The 16,749-nt window shown below is 40.5% G+C and overlaps 1 protein-coding gene across 1 annotated transcript; it reads left to right on the forward strand.

The window, feature by feature from the left end:
• The first annotated feature begins 1,357 nt into the window (after window positions 1-1,357).
• On the forward strand, window positions 1,358-11,799 carry LOC132763311 (membrane-spanning 4-domains subfamily A member 15-like). Its single transcript, XM_067466059.1, has 7 exons — window positions 1,358-1,370; window positions 2,729-2,985; window positions 5,476-5,598; window positions 6,760-6,816; window positions 8,194-8,337; window positions 10,980-11,093; window positions 11,686-11,799. Exons 1-7 carry the CDS (start codon window positions 1,358-1,360, stop codon window positions 11,797-11,799), a joined length of 822 nt encoding a protein of 273 aa, XP_067322160.1.
• The last annotated feature ends 4,950 nt before the right edge of the window (window positions 11,800-16,749 follow it).

Genomic DNA, 16,749 nt, shown 5'->3' on the forward strand with positions numbered 1-16,749 from the left:
AAGAAGAAGAAAAAGCTCAATCCATCATCCATATGCATATCAACACCATCACCCTTTTGCTGTGCTGCCTTTCTCACTGTGTCCTCCAACAGCCCATGTCTTATTATGTGCTTTAAACAACAGCAACAGCAACAAAACAGATCAGTCAGTTTCTCAACATAAATACAAACCTTGGCAGGGAGCCCAAAAAGGGGAAGTTCTTTGGCATCATCCCAAGTATAGCAATGACCACTGATTTTCTCTTTGTATTTTTTTTTGGTTCAAAAAAGTGCAGGAATTATTTATGAACAATGGCTACACTGAATGTTTATTTGTAAGGCTATTTACAAGCAGGGAACTAATTTTTGTGAGCTAAGATCAAGTACAAAAAGGGTTCTGGACTGCCTGGCTGTGGTGGAAAAAAAGGAGCCTGTATTTCCCCAGGTTGCCTTTCTCCCTCCATTCAATGGCAGGGAGGAGGAGGAGAGGAGAAGGAGGAGGAGGAGGAGTGAAGCATCTCCTTCCTTCCTTCCTTCCTTCCTTCCTTCCTTCCTTCCTTCCTTCCTTCCTTCCTTCTCCTTCCTTCCTTCCTTTTTTCCTTCCACTGTTCCCACACATGCCTGGTTTGCAGGCTTCAACTTCCCCTCAGACCATAAGCCTTTTTCCTTTCCAAAGCCTGAGCTATTCAAGCAGGTTGTTGTCTTCTTTCCTGGAGGCAAGGCCACTGGCTCTTTTCTCATGGACTTAATCCATGCCCTGCCTCTTCCTGGTGCTGAAGCTATTCCACGTGTGTAGTTTTAGGGGTGCAGGCTGTGTAGATTGGCTGTGTTAGAAAGTCACCAGTGTGTCAAACAGATAGCTTGAGCAGGAAAAGGATAGGTTGAGAGGAGACCTGGGGATGTGTGTCTGTTTTGTGTCCCTCATTTCTTGCCTCTCAATGTCTCCATTTGCTGGGCATTCCTTTATACATTCATGAAGTGCCTGCGAGTCTCCTCCTTGCGTGTCCTGCCACTGCATTTTTTCCTATTTTGATCAATCCATAAACATCCATTCAGTCTTGTCTGGGGGGCAGAGGCGCAGGGGATTAATAGCATTTCAATTGGAATTTTGATTTGACATAAGAGTGATTTGAGTTAAGAGCTCAGTCACAGAACAAATTAAGCTCAGAAGTCAAGGCATCACTGTATGTGTATATGTTTTATATGATTTATGCCAAGACAAACCTCAGAGGTCTTCACCTTTCAGTCACCCTGCAGAGACAGGAGAGATTGGGCTGCCTCCCTCCTCTCGGCTATCCCTGGCAAGATAACAATCAAGATCCATTGTGTGTACATGTAGAATGATAGATAATTTCCATGCTTGATAAAACCAGCCGATGATGGTGCAGCCAGGTATCCCACTTGGGCTTAGAGACTGCTGACCATGAAAACGTACATTTACAGACTCTTTTTATTCCAGGTCTGGGATTTGATTACAAGAGATGATCACCTTTTGTTCCAGGGACCCCTTGCCTTTGTTTTCCGAAAACATTTCCCATCACCTGGAGCTGGATGATTAAGTCAATCAGAAATTCATTTCCATTTTCCAAATATGAACATTGATCTTCTGGAGCTCGTCCCCTCCCAGGGGGAGCACCTCCCACAACTGATTGAGCCCCTCAGACCAATCCCCTGTGGCCTCCATCCCACCAGGGGAAGTCCCTGCCTGGAGGTGGCAAGGTCATCAGAGTGCTGACCAATCAAGGCACAGATCCAAACTGACTTCTCTTTTGGCCAATCAGGGTAGGGAGTTTGATATAGCTGTCAAATGTATAAAACCTTGTGTCTTCATATTCATATTATGCTATAACTTTGGAAGGAATTGGTTGTACACACATCCTTTCTGGCCGGATCAAATAAACCTCTGTGGCTTGTCTTCATCCTAGTGAGTGACTTCTCTGTCCCAGTCTATTTCAGTTTAGCCTGAAAGCTCACTGGGCACGGATTCTCTTATCCAAGGTCCTGACTCTAAATCTGACTATGTTCTGATGCTTATTCTGTACAGAAGCTCATATGCTATGACATCAGGCACAGACCTCTTGGTAGCCAATAAATTGGTAGTTGGTTGATTGGCTGATGGTGAACTCAGATTCACCATGGAGAGCATCCAGGTAGAGGAGAATATAAGCAGAAATGGGCTGAGCTGCCTGGCAGATAGATTTTGTATTTACTACAGGAATTGATGGTATTCTTTCTAAGCCAACCTTTCATGCTCTTTCATAACTTTGTTTGTAGTTTGGGACTTGGACTACAGCCATTTGGATGCAAGGTTGGGCCTGCATGCCCATCTTTCATCCTTTGGAGTTCATTTTAAGGAATCTTGGATGTCATGATATTCAAAGGATACTCAAGTTGAGAAGGTGAGGTCCTGCCTCACTCTTTGATTGTATGTAGAAATATCCAATGGCTGATTCCATTTGCTGACACCCTATAGTTCCTTCTGCAGGCTGCCTGGTTTGTAGGATCCATTGGTAAGCAAAGAATTGTTTGATGCCTAGAACCATTGCCCTATGCAGTACCAAGCTGGTGACAACTATAACCAATATGGTTACAGTAAATATTGTTTCATGTTATTTTTTTCTGGTTATAGTCTGATGTCATGGTTGTATGTTATACAGCTGAACAGTATAATGTATAATTGCATAGTTTTTAATATTGTCCAAATTTGGGGCAGTGTTATTCATCTGTTTATTTCCTTGATGTATTTGCAGATACCTTAGCTGTGGCTGACTTGAGAGATCTTCTGAGAATGCCTAGTGGAACAGTAGTATTCCTTCCCCCAAATGGTGCCAATGTATACCAAGCAGCCCAAGGGGCTCCTGGTACAACTATTATCCAAGCACCAGGGACAGTACAGTATGTACAGTATGGAGGCCAGCAACTGGGAACTTCCAGCAACTCATCTCAACAAGACCCTCAAGTGGGCTTACTTCAGAATTTTCTTAAAGCAGAGGCCAAGACTCTGGGGGTGAGTTTGTTTAATATCTGTTTCTGTTGAGATACCTGATCCAATGTGTGTTTTCTGCAAGAGTGATGTTGTTGCAGGAAAGACTGCCAATAAGCCCAATTGCAGGGGGGAGTGTTACTCTGCCATTATGAGTAATGGCCCCATTTGGACCCTGGACCACTACTGGGAAAGGTTACACTTCAATCAATTTTGCTTCACAAAAGTGGTGCCAAATAAGATAACTCTCGCTCCCTCGCTCCCTTCCTTCTTTCCTTCAAAATTCATTATGACACCACAGCACTACAGACAGGGATCCTTTAGATCCACTGACCAATAGAATATGTAATTTGACACACTGATGGGTTTTCAAATGGGATGCACTATATATATATATATATATATATATATATATATATATATATATATCCCACATAGTTTTCACACAGGTGCATTTATATGAAGAAATTTTCAGTTTCATTTTTTAATATTTTAATTACTTTCAAAATATTAACTGAATAATTATGGTGGGGAAAGTGCATGCAGAACCCAAGGTCAAATGGTTTGCCCCCAAACAGGTGCATTGGGATATACTTTTTACCAATGTTTGCCTCTCTAGGTTATTTTAGGCTTTCTGACAAACCTCTTCTTCTTCTTTTTGGCACGCTGCCAGGATGGAGCCAGGATGGAGTCTTCTGGAGCCCATCATATGACGCAGGGCTATTTCCGACGGGTTCCGTACCAGCTCCATCCCAGCAGCGTGCTAAAAGGAAGAAAAGAAGATATGGGTGACTACCCATATCCTCACTAAAGAATCTGGGGGCAGTGTACAAGGAAAGTGAGGACAGATGGGAAATGTTATGGAATGGCAACCCACAACCAACCACAGTAAGGGGATGAAGCTAGGCACATCCCCACAGTTTCCGCTCTGTCCCACAGTTTGTCCAACTGCCCCCCACCCCCCGGGTTTCAGGACCTCAATCTAATTAGGTTCTTGTTGGCCTCCTCTTGGTCTAAAACGGGCCAGAAAATACCAAAAACCTAGCAGAAGGCATGGGGGGGGGGATTCTTATATTTGGCAGAACTCCAGCAAAAGGTTAATATGGGTTCATTTTCCACCAGCAAACATTGCAAATGACTGTGTTTGTTTATTGAAATTAGTTACGTCTGATTGGAATGTGGGCATTTCTCTCTCTCCTTCATTTTATTATTGTTGGCTTACAGTCTTTATAGTTCCGAATATTTCATCTTTATCTCAGTGTTGGGGCTGTCGATTATTGATTGATTTACTTATTTGTTGAATTTATAGCCATAAAAGCAATTATTTTACAAAAACATCACTAAGATATATACAAAGCAGCTATTAATAAATAAATATAATCTATCATCATCTTGACGTTTGCATGATTTCTTTGATTTACTGCCATGAAAGAATTAACCGTTTTTACTTTTCTTTTAAAAAAACATATTTATTAAGAAAAACAGTAACAACATATAGTAAGATAAAAATTATACCAACAAAACAGAAACATGAACAATAGTTACATAGGACATGAATTATATTTTTATCATCTCAAAACACAAAATGAATTCCTCTGTAATTATTTGTTCTATAGGATTAATCCTTTCCAGATGGACCTATGTGTCAGTCAGAAAAAGTAATATGGCTTTTCTGCTCACCAATTTGATTTAACATATTTATTAAGGATAATAGGAAAGTTTGGAATAAATAGTTTAAGGAATGCTGATATTTTAACAGCAGCCACTTGTCCTAACCATGACAGGTTTTCTTCCATTAATTAATTTTTTTATTTGCTCTATTATAACATTATAATTAGGTTTTATGAAGCTTAATAAGGGAATTGGAGATGGGCTTACCTAAATATCTAGATCTAGGAACTATGGCAGGTGGTATCCACTGAAGGGAAGGCAAAGCTGTCTCTTTCTTTAAATATGATTTGCCACAATTTATTAATAGAAGTGGGCCATTTATAGAGAACATTCACATGTGAGGATATTCTGTCACAAATAATGCCAATAGCTGGCATTATTCCTAACATGGTGCCAATGGCTTTTTGCATTCAGATTTTTGGGTTAAACCGCACATAACTTGTGCTTTTAGCAACAGATGTTAAGATGACAATGCCTGAGCTTGTCCTGCTCTCTTAATCAGAAAGACTCTAAAAGTGTCACCAAAGTAAGAAACGTTTGGTGTCCCAGAAGAATGGATCACAAGTAGGCATCATCCCACAAGTCCAAGCCCAAATTTTCATAGTGTGGGGAGGAAATTATTTTCAGTGTTTGAATGCTACCAATATCAGCAATTAATTGCCTTAGAACTTGTGAATTTCTTTGCCAACTTATAAACTGCTTTAGTTTTATATTAATGGAGAAGGGATTTGAACAGATCAAGATACGGAGTCATCCTGTATTTCAAGCAACTATTTTTAGACAACGTTAAAAAGTATTTCCAGGGACCTGATATATTTTGTTTTGTGCATTTTCTTTCCACAGGCCATCCAGATCTTTATTGGATTGATGCACATTATCTTGGGTGCGATCTCAGCTACTTTTCCGGCTTCAAACTACATATTTTTGGTTGTTTATACAGGCTATGTATTCTGGGGTGCAGTATTTGTAAGTAGTATGTTCTTTTTCTATGCTCAAATACTCTACAGTTCCCATCTGTTCTTGGTAGCTCTGGTTTTTACTTGGATGGGAAACTATCAATGAATACCGGTTGCTGTAGACTATATCGCAGACTGGCAAAACCACTTCTGATTACACTATATATCACAATTTTTGTTCCTGGGTTATAAATGTCATTTCCTATTTGGTTATATCATTAAAAAAACATGGACAATGTTTATTAAACTGCAAAAACTTGTTTTTGAGGGACATCCTGCAGCACATTTTGCTATAATTTTTCAATAAGTATCTCATAGAGTCTCAACCAATTCAACATAGTTGTGGCAGCCATAAAAATGAAGTTTTTGGAGTATATCAACTACTTTCAAATTAAATACCATACAGTTTGACAGGAAATAACACTTTCAAACCAGGAACAGAACCCACCCCCCAAATTATGTTACATAATGTTATTCCTTGTCTAAGAAAAATGTGTAAGATTTATTTATTATTTACTATACCGCTTTTCTCAGCCCTCAGGCAACTCAAAGCAGTGTTTACATGTTTACCATATGTTTTCATGTGATGAAGAAAGGCAGGTGTGCATCTATTCATATGTATGTTTATTATATTTCTGGGAGAACTACTGTGATTAGGGATAATGAGTCTGAAGTGAGACTACGCAGATCTGCAATGAAATCCCACTGGGATTTCTTTAACAGCTTATAAAACCAGTGCCCCATACCCTGCCTCACCCACAGCGACACTTCCCGCTCCACTGGCCCCATTGTTCCCAATGGAACATGGGAAGCCTCCCATGTTCTGGGTGTACCATCCTAGACATGACCAGTCTTTACAAGGCTTTTTCCGAATTTGTCATCCCTTAAGTTTTTTTAGATTGTTTTTCTCTCTAGGTTATTTTATAAACTTTGGAGTCCACCAAATTCATTGAAATATTCACCTTGTTTATTACCCATAATACCCCTTGGAGAACTGTTTCTGTGTTTATGTAGCAAAGATGCAGGTGATAAGATATTTCCTCCTTTGAAAAGAGCATTGCTTTATCTTCAAGGAAGAAAGTCCCAACCCAGTTTTTCTAAATGCAGAAAAATCTTATATAAAGGTTATGTGGACTGCATCTAATGTGCATTTTATTATTCTTTTGGACAGTTCATCATTTCAGGATCCTTGTCTGTATCAGCTGAGAAACGTCTAACCCCTGGATTGGTGAGAGAGAGGGAAGGAGGGAAGAAAGGAGGGGTTTTTTTTTTTGTTTTGTATTAGACGGGAAATGCCAACAAATGAATTGCATCTGCCACACCAGCAATGAAGATTGCTACTTTCAATGTCACTGGGATAGTTAAATGCTCTGGGGCAGCCCTCTACTAAATACTTCAAAGGCACCAAATCACCAAATCCCGTCTTACCAAACCCATTGTGAAAAATAAGTAGTCCAACGATTTCATAATTGTTATTTACTGCATTCTAGTTAATTTCACTGATAGCCCAAATGCCTTAAAGACACAAGATTCAGTCTGGCCTTGGAAGCTAAGCATGGGTATTCCTGTTTAGTCCTTGGATGGGATGTTGATGTTGTACCAGATGCTGTAGGCTATCTTTCAGAAAAAAAGGAACTGGCAAAACCACTTCTGAATATTCTGTACCTGGGAAAGTCCTATAAAATCCATGAGGTTGCCATAGATCAGGCCTGCACAATATGCATCCCGGGGGTTGGATGCGGTCCACACAAAAAGTTTGTGCAGCCTGCAGAGGGACAAAGTGGAAAAGCACAGTGCCGCTGCCACCTTCACCTCTGTGTTCCTAGCACACAGGGCTTCTTCCCATCTCCTTGCCACTGTGCCTCCAGAAATGTGTGTGTAGGTTTGGGGGGGGGGGGCAACTTGGGGAACCTGAACTCTGGATCTGTATCTAGTTTTTTTCTCTCTCTCATTTGCTCTCTCTGGATATAGGGAATGGGAAGATGGGAGGAAGCCCTATATGCCAAGAGCAGGGGGTGATTGAGTGCCAATTGCCCATGGCACACATGGCTTCTTCCTCCTATCTCCTGTCCCTGTGCCGCTATGCCTCCAGAAAGAGAAGGAAAGACAGGGAAGCCAGGTGGAAGAGGGTTAGCCTATTAAATTTTTGCCCCTTATTATTGCCAACATGTGCAGGCCTGCCATAGATCAACATGTGACCTGAATGTACATGCACACACACACACACATTATTCCAAATTTTAAATCAGCTACCCAAGTTTCTGGACCTGGTTAGGGGATAAGGTCCTGCACCTGGGGCAGTCTTTCTGAAGTTGGGAATGAATCCTAGGGTGTATTCAATGACTAAAGAGCCTCAGGCCATTTAGGAGATAAGTATTCTCATTCTAGCACTTCCCTACTTTCTAGGCAGGGTGATCCTACTGATGAGCAAAGGTGTATTACTGCACCCCCTTCTTATGTGACATGTGTCTGGCATAACCAAACTTATATTTGATTCAAGAGACAAAACTTTGTTAACTGCTGCTTTGTTTTTCTTTAAGAAGCAAAATGAAATTGTGCCCTTTGCAATCTTTCAGTAATGTAATCCAATTTCTGTCTCTTTCAGGTGAAATGTAGTGTGGGAATGAACATCACGAGTGCTATAATCACAATAGCTGGCATCATTCTGCTGATACTTGAGCTGGCTATAAATTCAACTATGCCTGATTCCGATGAGTCTACAAATCTAGTTTACTATTATTGGATACAAGTAAGTGAACTTGTTAATCACTTTGATAACATCTCCATTGAAGAAAGGCCTAGCTTCTCTCTTTTTTTATCCATTTTTTAAAATCCAATTAGGTATAAAAATAAGGTGTTTAGTTAGAAAAGGAAATAAATTATAATTACATTGGTAATTGAATATACAAGCTCCTAGATCTTCCATGGACCAAATCAGGTGGAATGGGTGGAAGAATCTCTTCATGCTAATGTCTTCTTCTACTACTGTGGGGTTATATAGTGCTTGAGATAGCTTTATTTACCTCCAAAATATTTCTTATAGCAGGCCTTTAAAATAAGCTCATATTATTTTAGTGGGAGGTAGCGAAAGCTAGGAGAAAATATATGGCACACTGATTATTAAAGGATACCTGTCAGAGAGTTGAACCAGTGGCATCCAGATTGATCACTAGGACCTCATCACATTGATGAGATTGCACGAGGTGATTTGCAGCCTCCATGGGGAATCAGGTTGGCAGCAGGGCAATCCCAGTGCCCCATACCCTGTCTCACACACAATGACACTTCCCCATCACAAGTGGGGAAGCATTACCATACGGCTTCCCACTGCACTGGCCCCACTGTTCCCAACGGAACACTAGAAGCCTCCCGTGTTCTGGGTGTACCATCATAGGATGCTTTCACCCCAGTTGGTCAATGGAGGCCCAGTAGAAGCGAGTGTGCATTGTGTGATGGGCAGCATGGGGCTCCGTGGATCAACTGGGGCGAAAGCATCCTACAACACTTGCAAAGACACATATGATGAAGTCCTTAGTCTCCAGTATTATATCCATTACATCTGTCAATCAAATTTTAGGAGTTTCTGAATTTTCTAAAATACAAATGGATAAACAGTCAAGGGATGTCTCCAGGTGAACATCTTTTAGGGCCAGTGTTGCAGAAACTATCTCACAGAGGCCAGCATTTGATAAACAATTATCAAATTTCCCCCTTTGATAGGAAACTCTGAAATATGGCACACATTTGTTATAGTGGAAAGTAGGTTATTGGAAAGTGAGATTTCTGGTGAACAGGGATGCAAAACGATTTGGCTCTAAAATGCCCCAGAACCAAAATATACAGTACACAACATAACCTCCATGTTACGTCAGCTCCACTGGCTGCCAGTCTGATACCAAGCACAATTCAAAGTGCTAGCTTTAGCCTATAAAACCCTAAACGGTTCTGGCTTTGCTTACCTTATCTCCCTCTATGAACCATCACGGAAGTTAAGATCATCTGGGGAAGCCCTGCACTCCGTCCTGCCTTTGTCACAAGTGCGGTTGGTGGGATGAGAGACAGGGCCTTCTCAGTGGTGGCTCCTTGGCTCTGAAACTCCCTCCTTAGCAAGATTAGATCATCATCTTCCCTCCTGACCTTTAGAAAGAGAACAAAGACATCGTTGTAGGATCAAGCCTTTGGCTAATAAATAATGCAGGACAAAGAATAACTAAGGAACATGTGCATTGACAATTTGAATGGCTATAGTATACGATTTCTGGAGTTGGGATTTTAATGTTTATACTAGGATGTTTTTATGCTTTGTCTCAATGTTTAAATTTTATGTATGTCTTATGTTTAATGGTATTAATGATTTTAAGTTCATAGTTATATGTAGTAATTAGTTATTATGATTTCTTTGTGTGCTGTATGTTGGCACTGAATTTTGCCATTAGTATGTTGTAAACCACCTTGAGGTGGTATATAAATACAGTAAATAAATAAATATTACCTACAGAGCCACTGATCCAGTACAGTTTATAAATACATACAAGTACTAAGAATCACAGGCCTACATTTTGTCTGAAATACGACTTCTGTTTTCAGTTAAAATGGAATGGCAGGATCGCAGTGCCAGCAAAGGCCAATCCCATCCCTTGCTATGTCAGGACTAGGGAGAAAGGGCAATAAAAGTGAGGCAATACAATTTAAAATAGAAACAGAAAGGGAAGTTGCCTTGAGATCCAAGCTGTACCTGTTCTCTGCAAAGCTAACCGCCCCTTTCTTAGAGAACACTGAATTTCTCAAGTCATCTCTGTACAGTTGTATATGGGGAAAAAATAGACAAGACCGTGTAGATGAAACCTACCAGCTGTAGTATGTGACTCTTATATTGTCACTTTTCTTCTCCTGTATGATTTCTAACATCTCTGCCTGGTGAAGGAGCCAGAAAACGTTTGACGTTTGCATGACGTATTTTGTGCATTTTGGTTGGCCAATAAAAGTCTCACTCCTTTGTCGATTTTCTTCCACATTTTACTCCTTCTTTTATATGTCCACTGGGAAGATTTTTTTTTTTATGCATTTGGTGGCATCACTTCACCATTCAATACAAAGCCAGCATATAATTAATGCTTAGCTCAGCATGTGATGATTTTTCTGCATAGCCCTATTTCAGGGTTTTAAAGTGCCACAAAATAGTGTTCTCTGTGTTCATGCATCTTGCTTGAGAATTTTTCAAAAGACAGACTAAATCCATTTCCAAGTCACCATCAAAGATTTCTATTATTTTCTATTTCAAGAGACATAAGCAAATGCTACAGAACCTTATTGACCACATGACCTTTAATTCCACAATTCAACCTAGTTGGAGTGAGAGTTGGCATGTAACAAACACCTTTCCTTGTGCAGTCAGTAGGTGCTGGTATCTCCAGCCTGCTCCTCTTGTTATCTCTCCTGGAGTTCAGCATCACTGTTTCAGTGGCTCATTTTGGGTGCCAGGCAGCCTGCTGCTACAAGGATCAGGTAAGAATTTGATTCCAAGCTTGCAGACTCAAGAGGTCTTATTGGGATGCCCAGGGGTTGCTATCTGTCTTTTTCTCCTTCAGAAGCAGAAGGATCTAGAAAGATTTCCTTTCCTCTTAGATTATCATGGTAGTGAAAAAAAGATTCTGGGAAGTGCAGTACAAAGAGGGGAAATAGTTAATTTCCCACCCCACTCCACTCCACCCCACCCCTCTAAACACATTTAAAATCATTGCTGAGAATTAAGAAAAATCTTCTAGTGACTGGAAGATTGAGAGTAACTTATTTTGGAATATGAACTTAGGAAGCTGAGGGAAAATCTGTTTTCCTGCCTCACAAATGTGTTTCAAAATAAGTCCAGCATAATGGCTGTGGCAATAAGAAGCCTGTTTTCTTTCCGTACTGCCTCTGATAACTCAGACTCCAAGCAGAAAACACAGTGATATCAGGAAAGTAGATGGCATATTTGCTCAAATGATACAAAGAGGGGTAGTATGACGTTCAGAACTACTATGAAGCTGTTGAAAATGACAACAGTAATAATTATGACAGTATTTCTAGTAATCAACCATTTTTTGTGTGTATGTTACAGCAGCCAGTGGTTTTTGTGCCCTACGCTGTCAACGGAGGTGTTGTGGCTCCCAGTGAGGGCCTCTCTCCTCCTCCTCCTCCAGCCTATACTGTTGCAGACCCATCCCCCAAATAAGAATGAAGGACACAACGAAGAAGCAATGACTTTCCAAGTCAGCTGTCCTAGAAGTGATTCATGAGTACTCTGGATTTCTACCTATACATGTGATTCCTCGGTCATCATTTTTAGTACAGTAGATCAATCCATTTTGTTAATTCATTACAAATTATTGAAAGATGTCCTCCTTTTGTTCCATATAGGAGGAAATGCCTCTTCTGTGATGGTTCCCATTTCCAATTGTATGTGCACTTTTTATTTAGTACTGCTGTTTTCTTGATCTAAAAAAGGATTCAGATCACAGTTGAGAAACATTCAATTCCAATTTATAAAATTGAACCATATATATATATATATATATATATATAGGTGATATCTCATCTTTTTTGTTGATACAAGTGAAGAAATATGGGTCCGTCCCCGTCCCCGTCCCTCCCCCCCCCCCCGCCCACTTAGTCTGGTGATTTCATGTTATCTTTTTGTGAAGGAAAAGTGTTTTGTGATATTTTATATTGATATGCATATCAGTGGCTGACTTTTATTTTTTCAAAAATACAAAGGTTTGTAGAAAATAAAAGGTAAACCAGGATTATGTGTCAATAAATGGATGTGGAAGCTGTAAGGAGGCTGATGATCTGAAACAGTCAGAGCAAGATTGACTCCTTGGGCCTCAAGGTGACCCTTTCAATATGGGCTTCCGGCTGTGTTATTGCATAGAATCATAGGGTTGGAAGAGACTGCATGGGCCATCTAGTCCAACCTCCTGCCTTGCAGAAAAAGTATAATCAATGTATCCCTGACAGCCTCTGTTTAAAAGCCTCCAAAGGAGGAGCCTCCACCAGACTTCGAGGCAGAGACCTCCTCTGTTGAACAGCTCTCATGGTCAGGAAGTCCTTCCTAATTTTCAGGTGGAATCTCTTTTCCTGTAATTTGAACCCATTGCTCTGAGTTCTAGTTTCCATTGATTCTTTTGTTTTGGTTTGCATGGCCTACTCCAATTCAGATGTGATAGAGAGCCAGAGATAGATTGAAAATAACAAGAACAAGTTTATTAAAAACAATAGGAAAATATATTAATGGTAAGAGCTGTTGAAGTACTTTGGCCACATCATGAGAAGAAAGGAAAACTTAGAGAGGACAATTATAGGAAAATGGAAAGAAAAAGGAAGTGGGGCCAACCAAGGGCAAGATGGATGGATGGCATCCTTGAAGTGACTGGCTTGACCTTGAAGAAGCTGGAGGTGGCCATGGCCGACAGGGAGCTCTGATGTGGGCTGGTCCATGAGGTCATGAAGTGTTAGAAGCCACTGAACAAATAAACGACACCAAGAGCTGTTCGGCAATGGAATATGCTGCTGCTTCAGAGTGTATTGGAGTCTCTTAAGATGAGTTTGGATGGCCATCTTTTGGGAGTGTTTTGATTATATTTTCCTGTATGGCAGGGGGTTGGACTGGATGGCCCTTGTGGTCTCTTCCTACTCTCTGATTCTATGTTGGTGCCAGTCTGAATCTCAGAGGCAAGTTTCTGTCTTTTGAAACATTCTTTTCTCCCATGGGCCCCCTTTACAGTTTCCCTGAGCCATGATTTGCTGCCTTCATGCCAAGTCTATCTAGCACCTCCTTCCCAAAAATTTTCTGCAAGACCTGCTTCCCTGAAACATGAGAGGGAAAGAACAAGAAAAGTGCAAGACCTACTGTATATTCCTCAAAGAAGTGTTGGACTCATTCACTGGACAAAAACATATTGCCCTATTTCACTTCCAATGCCATGCCAACATCCTATGGAATCCTATGGTGTGAAGTGGAGCTTCATGAAGGCAGATTCTAACAGCCTCTCCCTTTAATAGTCAATCCCAGGTATGTAAAGGATGTTGCCATGGTAGTTGAAGAGGAATATACTGCTACATTTGTGACCAGGTCCTGTAATGATAAAGGCTTAGTGGATTATCATATGAGGATTCTAATATGGGTTCTATCATCACATAATCTTACTTGCTTGATACTAAAGTGCCATATTTACTTGAGTCTAATGCACTTCTTTTTGCTAAAATATATTGCAAAAATGACTCCATAGCATTGAACCAGAGCAGTGAAAGTGGTGCCAGACTGCATTAATTCCAGCATAGATTCACCAAAGGACTTTGGAATCACTTAGGATGTTACTATATTGTAATAATTTATTCTGTTTGATAACACTTAGAATGCAATCATTCAGTGCTATGGAATTGTGGGAAATGTAGTTTGGTGAGGCACCAGCCCTCTTTGGCAGAGAAGGCTAAAGACCCTTATAAAACTACAACTCCCAGGATTCAATAGCATTGAGCCAGAGCAATGAAAGCAGTATCAACTTGCATTAATTCTACAGCATAGATGAACCCAAGGAAGTTGAGGTGGGATGAACAACAGAGGCGTCTTGGGGGAAGACTTACCTCTTTCTCTGGTTTTCCTTTCCATTGCTGGAAGTTTTGGTGTTCTAACTCTTGTTTTTAAATAAGGAATTCTAAGCACGCAAAAACTGTCATGCACACCTTTTGGGGCAAATTACAAAGCATGCACTTTTGCCACTGCCCATTGCATTCGCCAGCAAATACTTACTAGTTTCAGGGTTCTGAAAACTGAGATGCGCATTAGATTTGATTACACATTAGCACCTGAAAATATGGTATGCCTACCTGGCCCAGCTCAAAGCTTACCACAGCTGCTGGAACATAACCCTCCCGATCCATGCATTCCCTGTCTTCAGACATTCCCCCTTCTTTGTTTCTGTCAGAATTGCAGAAATCCAAGAGTTCACAATATTGCAAGACCAGCCTTTTGTTCCCTTAGAGTAGTGGTTCTCAACCTGTGGGTCCCCAGGTGTTTTGGCCTTCAACTCCCAGAAATCCTAATAGCTGGTAAACTGGCTGGGATTTCTGGAAGTTGTAGGTCAAAACACCTGGGGGCCACAGGTTGAGAACCACTGTCTTAAAAGTTTGAAGCTGCACAACTCTATACTTCAAGTATTAAAGCATTGCTCATATGAACACTTAAAATGTATTCTGTTAAAATATGACTGTAAAATAAATAAGCATTTTGCCATTAAAAAGTCTGCTTCTAGTGTGTTTATCCTGAAGAGGAGATGTAATTTTGCATTCGAAACCTTTTTTAGTGATGCAAAGTCACACACGGGAGGGGGAGAGGTTTGCAAAACGACCTTGCCTCACAAGCAAAGGAATTGATTCCCCTCCTAATGAGAGGGAAAATTCATATCAGCAACAAGGGTTTTAAAAGAGGAAGAGATTGAGAGAAAACGGCCCGGGTCCCCTACGAGAGATGGGATGGGATATAAATGAAGTTATTATTGGGAAAACTTTCATCTTTGCAGCCAGACCTAGAATTATAGAGTTGGAAGAGACCTTGTGGGCCATCCAGTCCAACCCCCTGCCAAGAAGCAGGAAAATCACATTCAAAGCACCTCTGACAGATGGCCATCTAGCCTCTGTTTAAAAGCCTCCACCACACTCCAGGGCAGGAAGTTCCACTGTTGAACAGCTCTCACAGTCAGGGAGTTCTTCCCAATGTTCAGGTGGAATCTCTGTCTGCCTACTGAAAGTAAACGCCATACATGCCACTGGCCCCAAAGACACACCTGGTTGAAAAAAAATCCTTTGGAAGACAGGTTGAAACATAAGTTGAGCAGCCCAAAATTGGTTTGCTCATTTTCAGAAAGGACTGCTTCAACATGATTTGAAGATTGCTTTGCAGAAAGTTTCCAATGACTTTATGCAATGTGTTTTGTTTTACTTTGTTTTTTTATTTGCGGCTATAGAGTTTCCAGCATGGCTTTTAAGCATCATGCGATAATGCCATTAGAACAGTGGTTCTCAACATGTGGGTCCCCAGGTATTTTGGCCTACAACTCCCAGAAATCCCAGCCAGTTTACCAGCTGTTAAGATTTCAGGGAGTTGAAGGGCAAAACATCTGGAGGCCTACAGGTTGAGAACCACTGCCTTAGAAGGATCCATGTATTTACTATTTTCCCCATTGATCAATTGGGATTTGCTGCAATATCTATTTTTAAAATAATTTGGGATATAATTGTGAACTCTAACAAAGAGATGAATGAGTTTGGGGGGGGGGCGGTATTTGATAGTAAAATATTTTCAGAAGGTATTGTGTACAACAGATCTTGGCTGACCATATCATATCTATAAGCGTACCAGTTTACCAACTGTGAAATAAAAAGTTTGGGAGCTGTGGAAACAACCCGAAAATACAAACTTCTACCTAGTGGCAGAGTGGAGTTCTGTTGAGTAAAATGTACTGTATTGCAAAGGACAGCAGATACATATTAGGATAGCCGGAGTAAACACTGGCAAGGACTCCTGTATCTTCAGTGGTTATATAACCGAGAAAATGTCAGCAGATGCTCCTTTTCAGACTGTCAGGTAAGAAGCAACATCTGCTGAAAATCCTCTTATGCAACCATTAAAAATACAGGAGTCTGCACTTTCCCCAATGTTTTCTCCTTCCTCCCCACACCATCACTGCCTTCTTCCTCACTTCCCCACCCACATTTCTAATAAACATAAAGGATCTATGTAACTAAAACTTTAGATTATTAACATTTAGCTGAACCCATTTACCCTTTCTCACTAACTTTGATATCTCTGAGAATATCTGATAACAGAAGTCTAGAAGGTCATAGCAAAATGAGATAATAACACGAAGGGAGAAACTGGGAGGCAAGAATCAAAGTCCAATGAGAATGACACTATTATTTTTCTCATTTCTTCCTTGTGAGATTATAGATACAAAGGGAAACACATCTAAGAGTATCAGGTAAGTCCTTCTAGGGGGAGTTCGATTGATAGGGGTCACTGAATAACACTATGTAATAAAATTTGAAAAAAAAAATCTGTTCCTGGTTTGAAAGTCTTATTTCCTGTTTAATTGTGCAGTATTTACTTTGAAAATAGCTGTTATAC

The sequence above is a fragment of the Anolis sagrei genome, chromosome 1 (genome assembly GCF_037176765.1).
Source record: "Anolis sagrei isolate rAnoSag1 chromosome 1, rAnoSag1.mat, whole genome shotgun sequence".
Taxonomy (NCBI): domain Eukaryota; kingdom Metazoa; phylum Chordata; class Lepidosauria; order Squamata; family Dactyloidae; genus Anolis; species Anolis sagrei.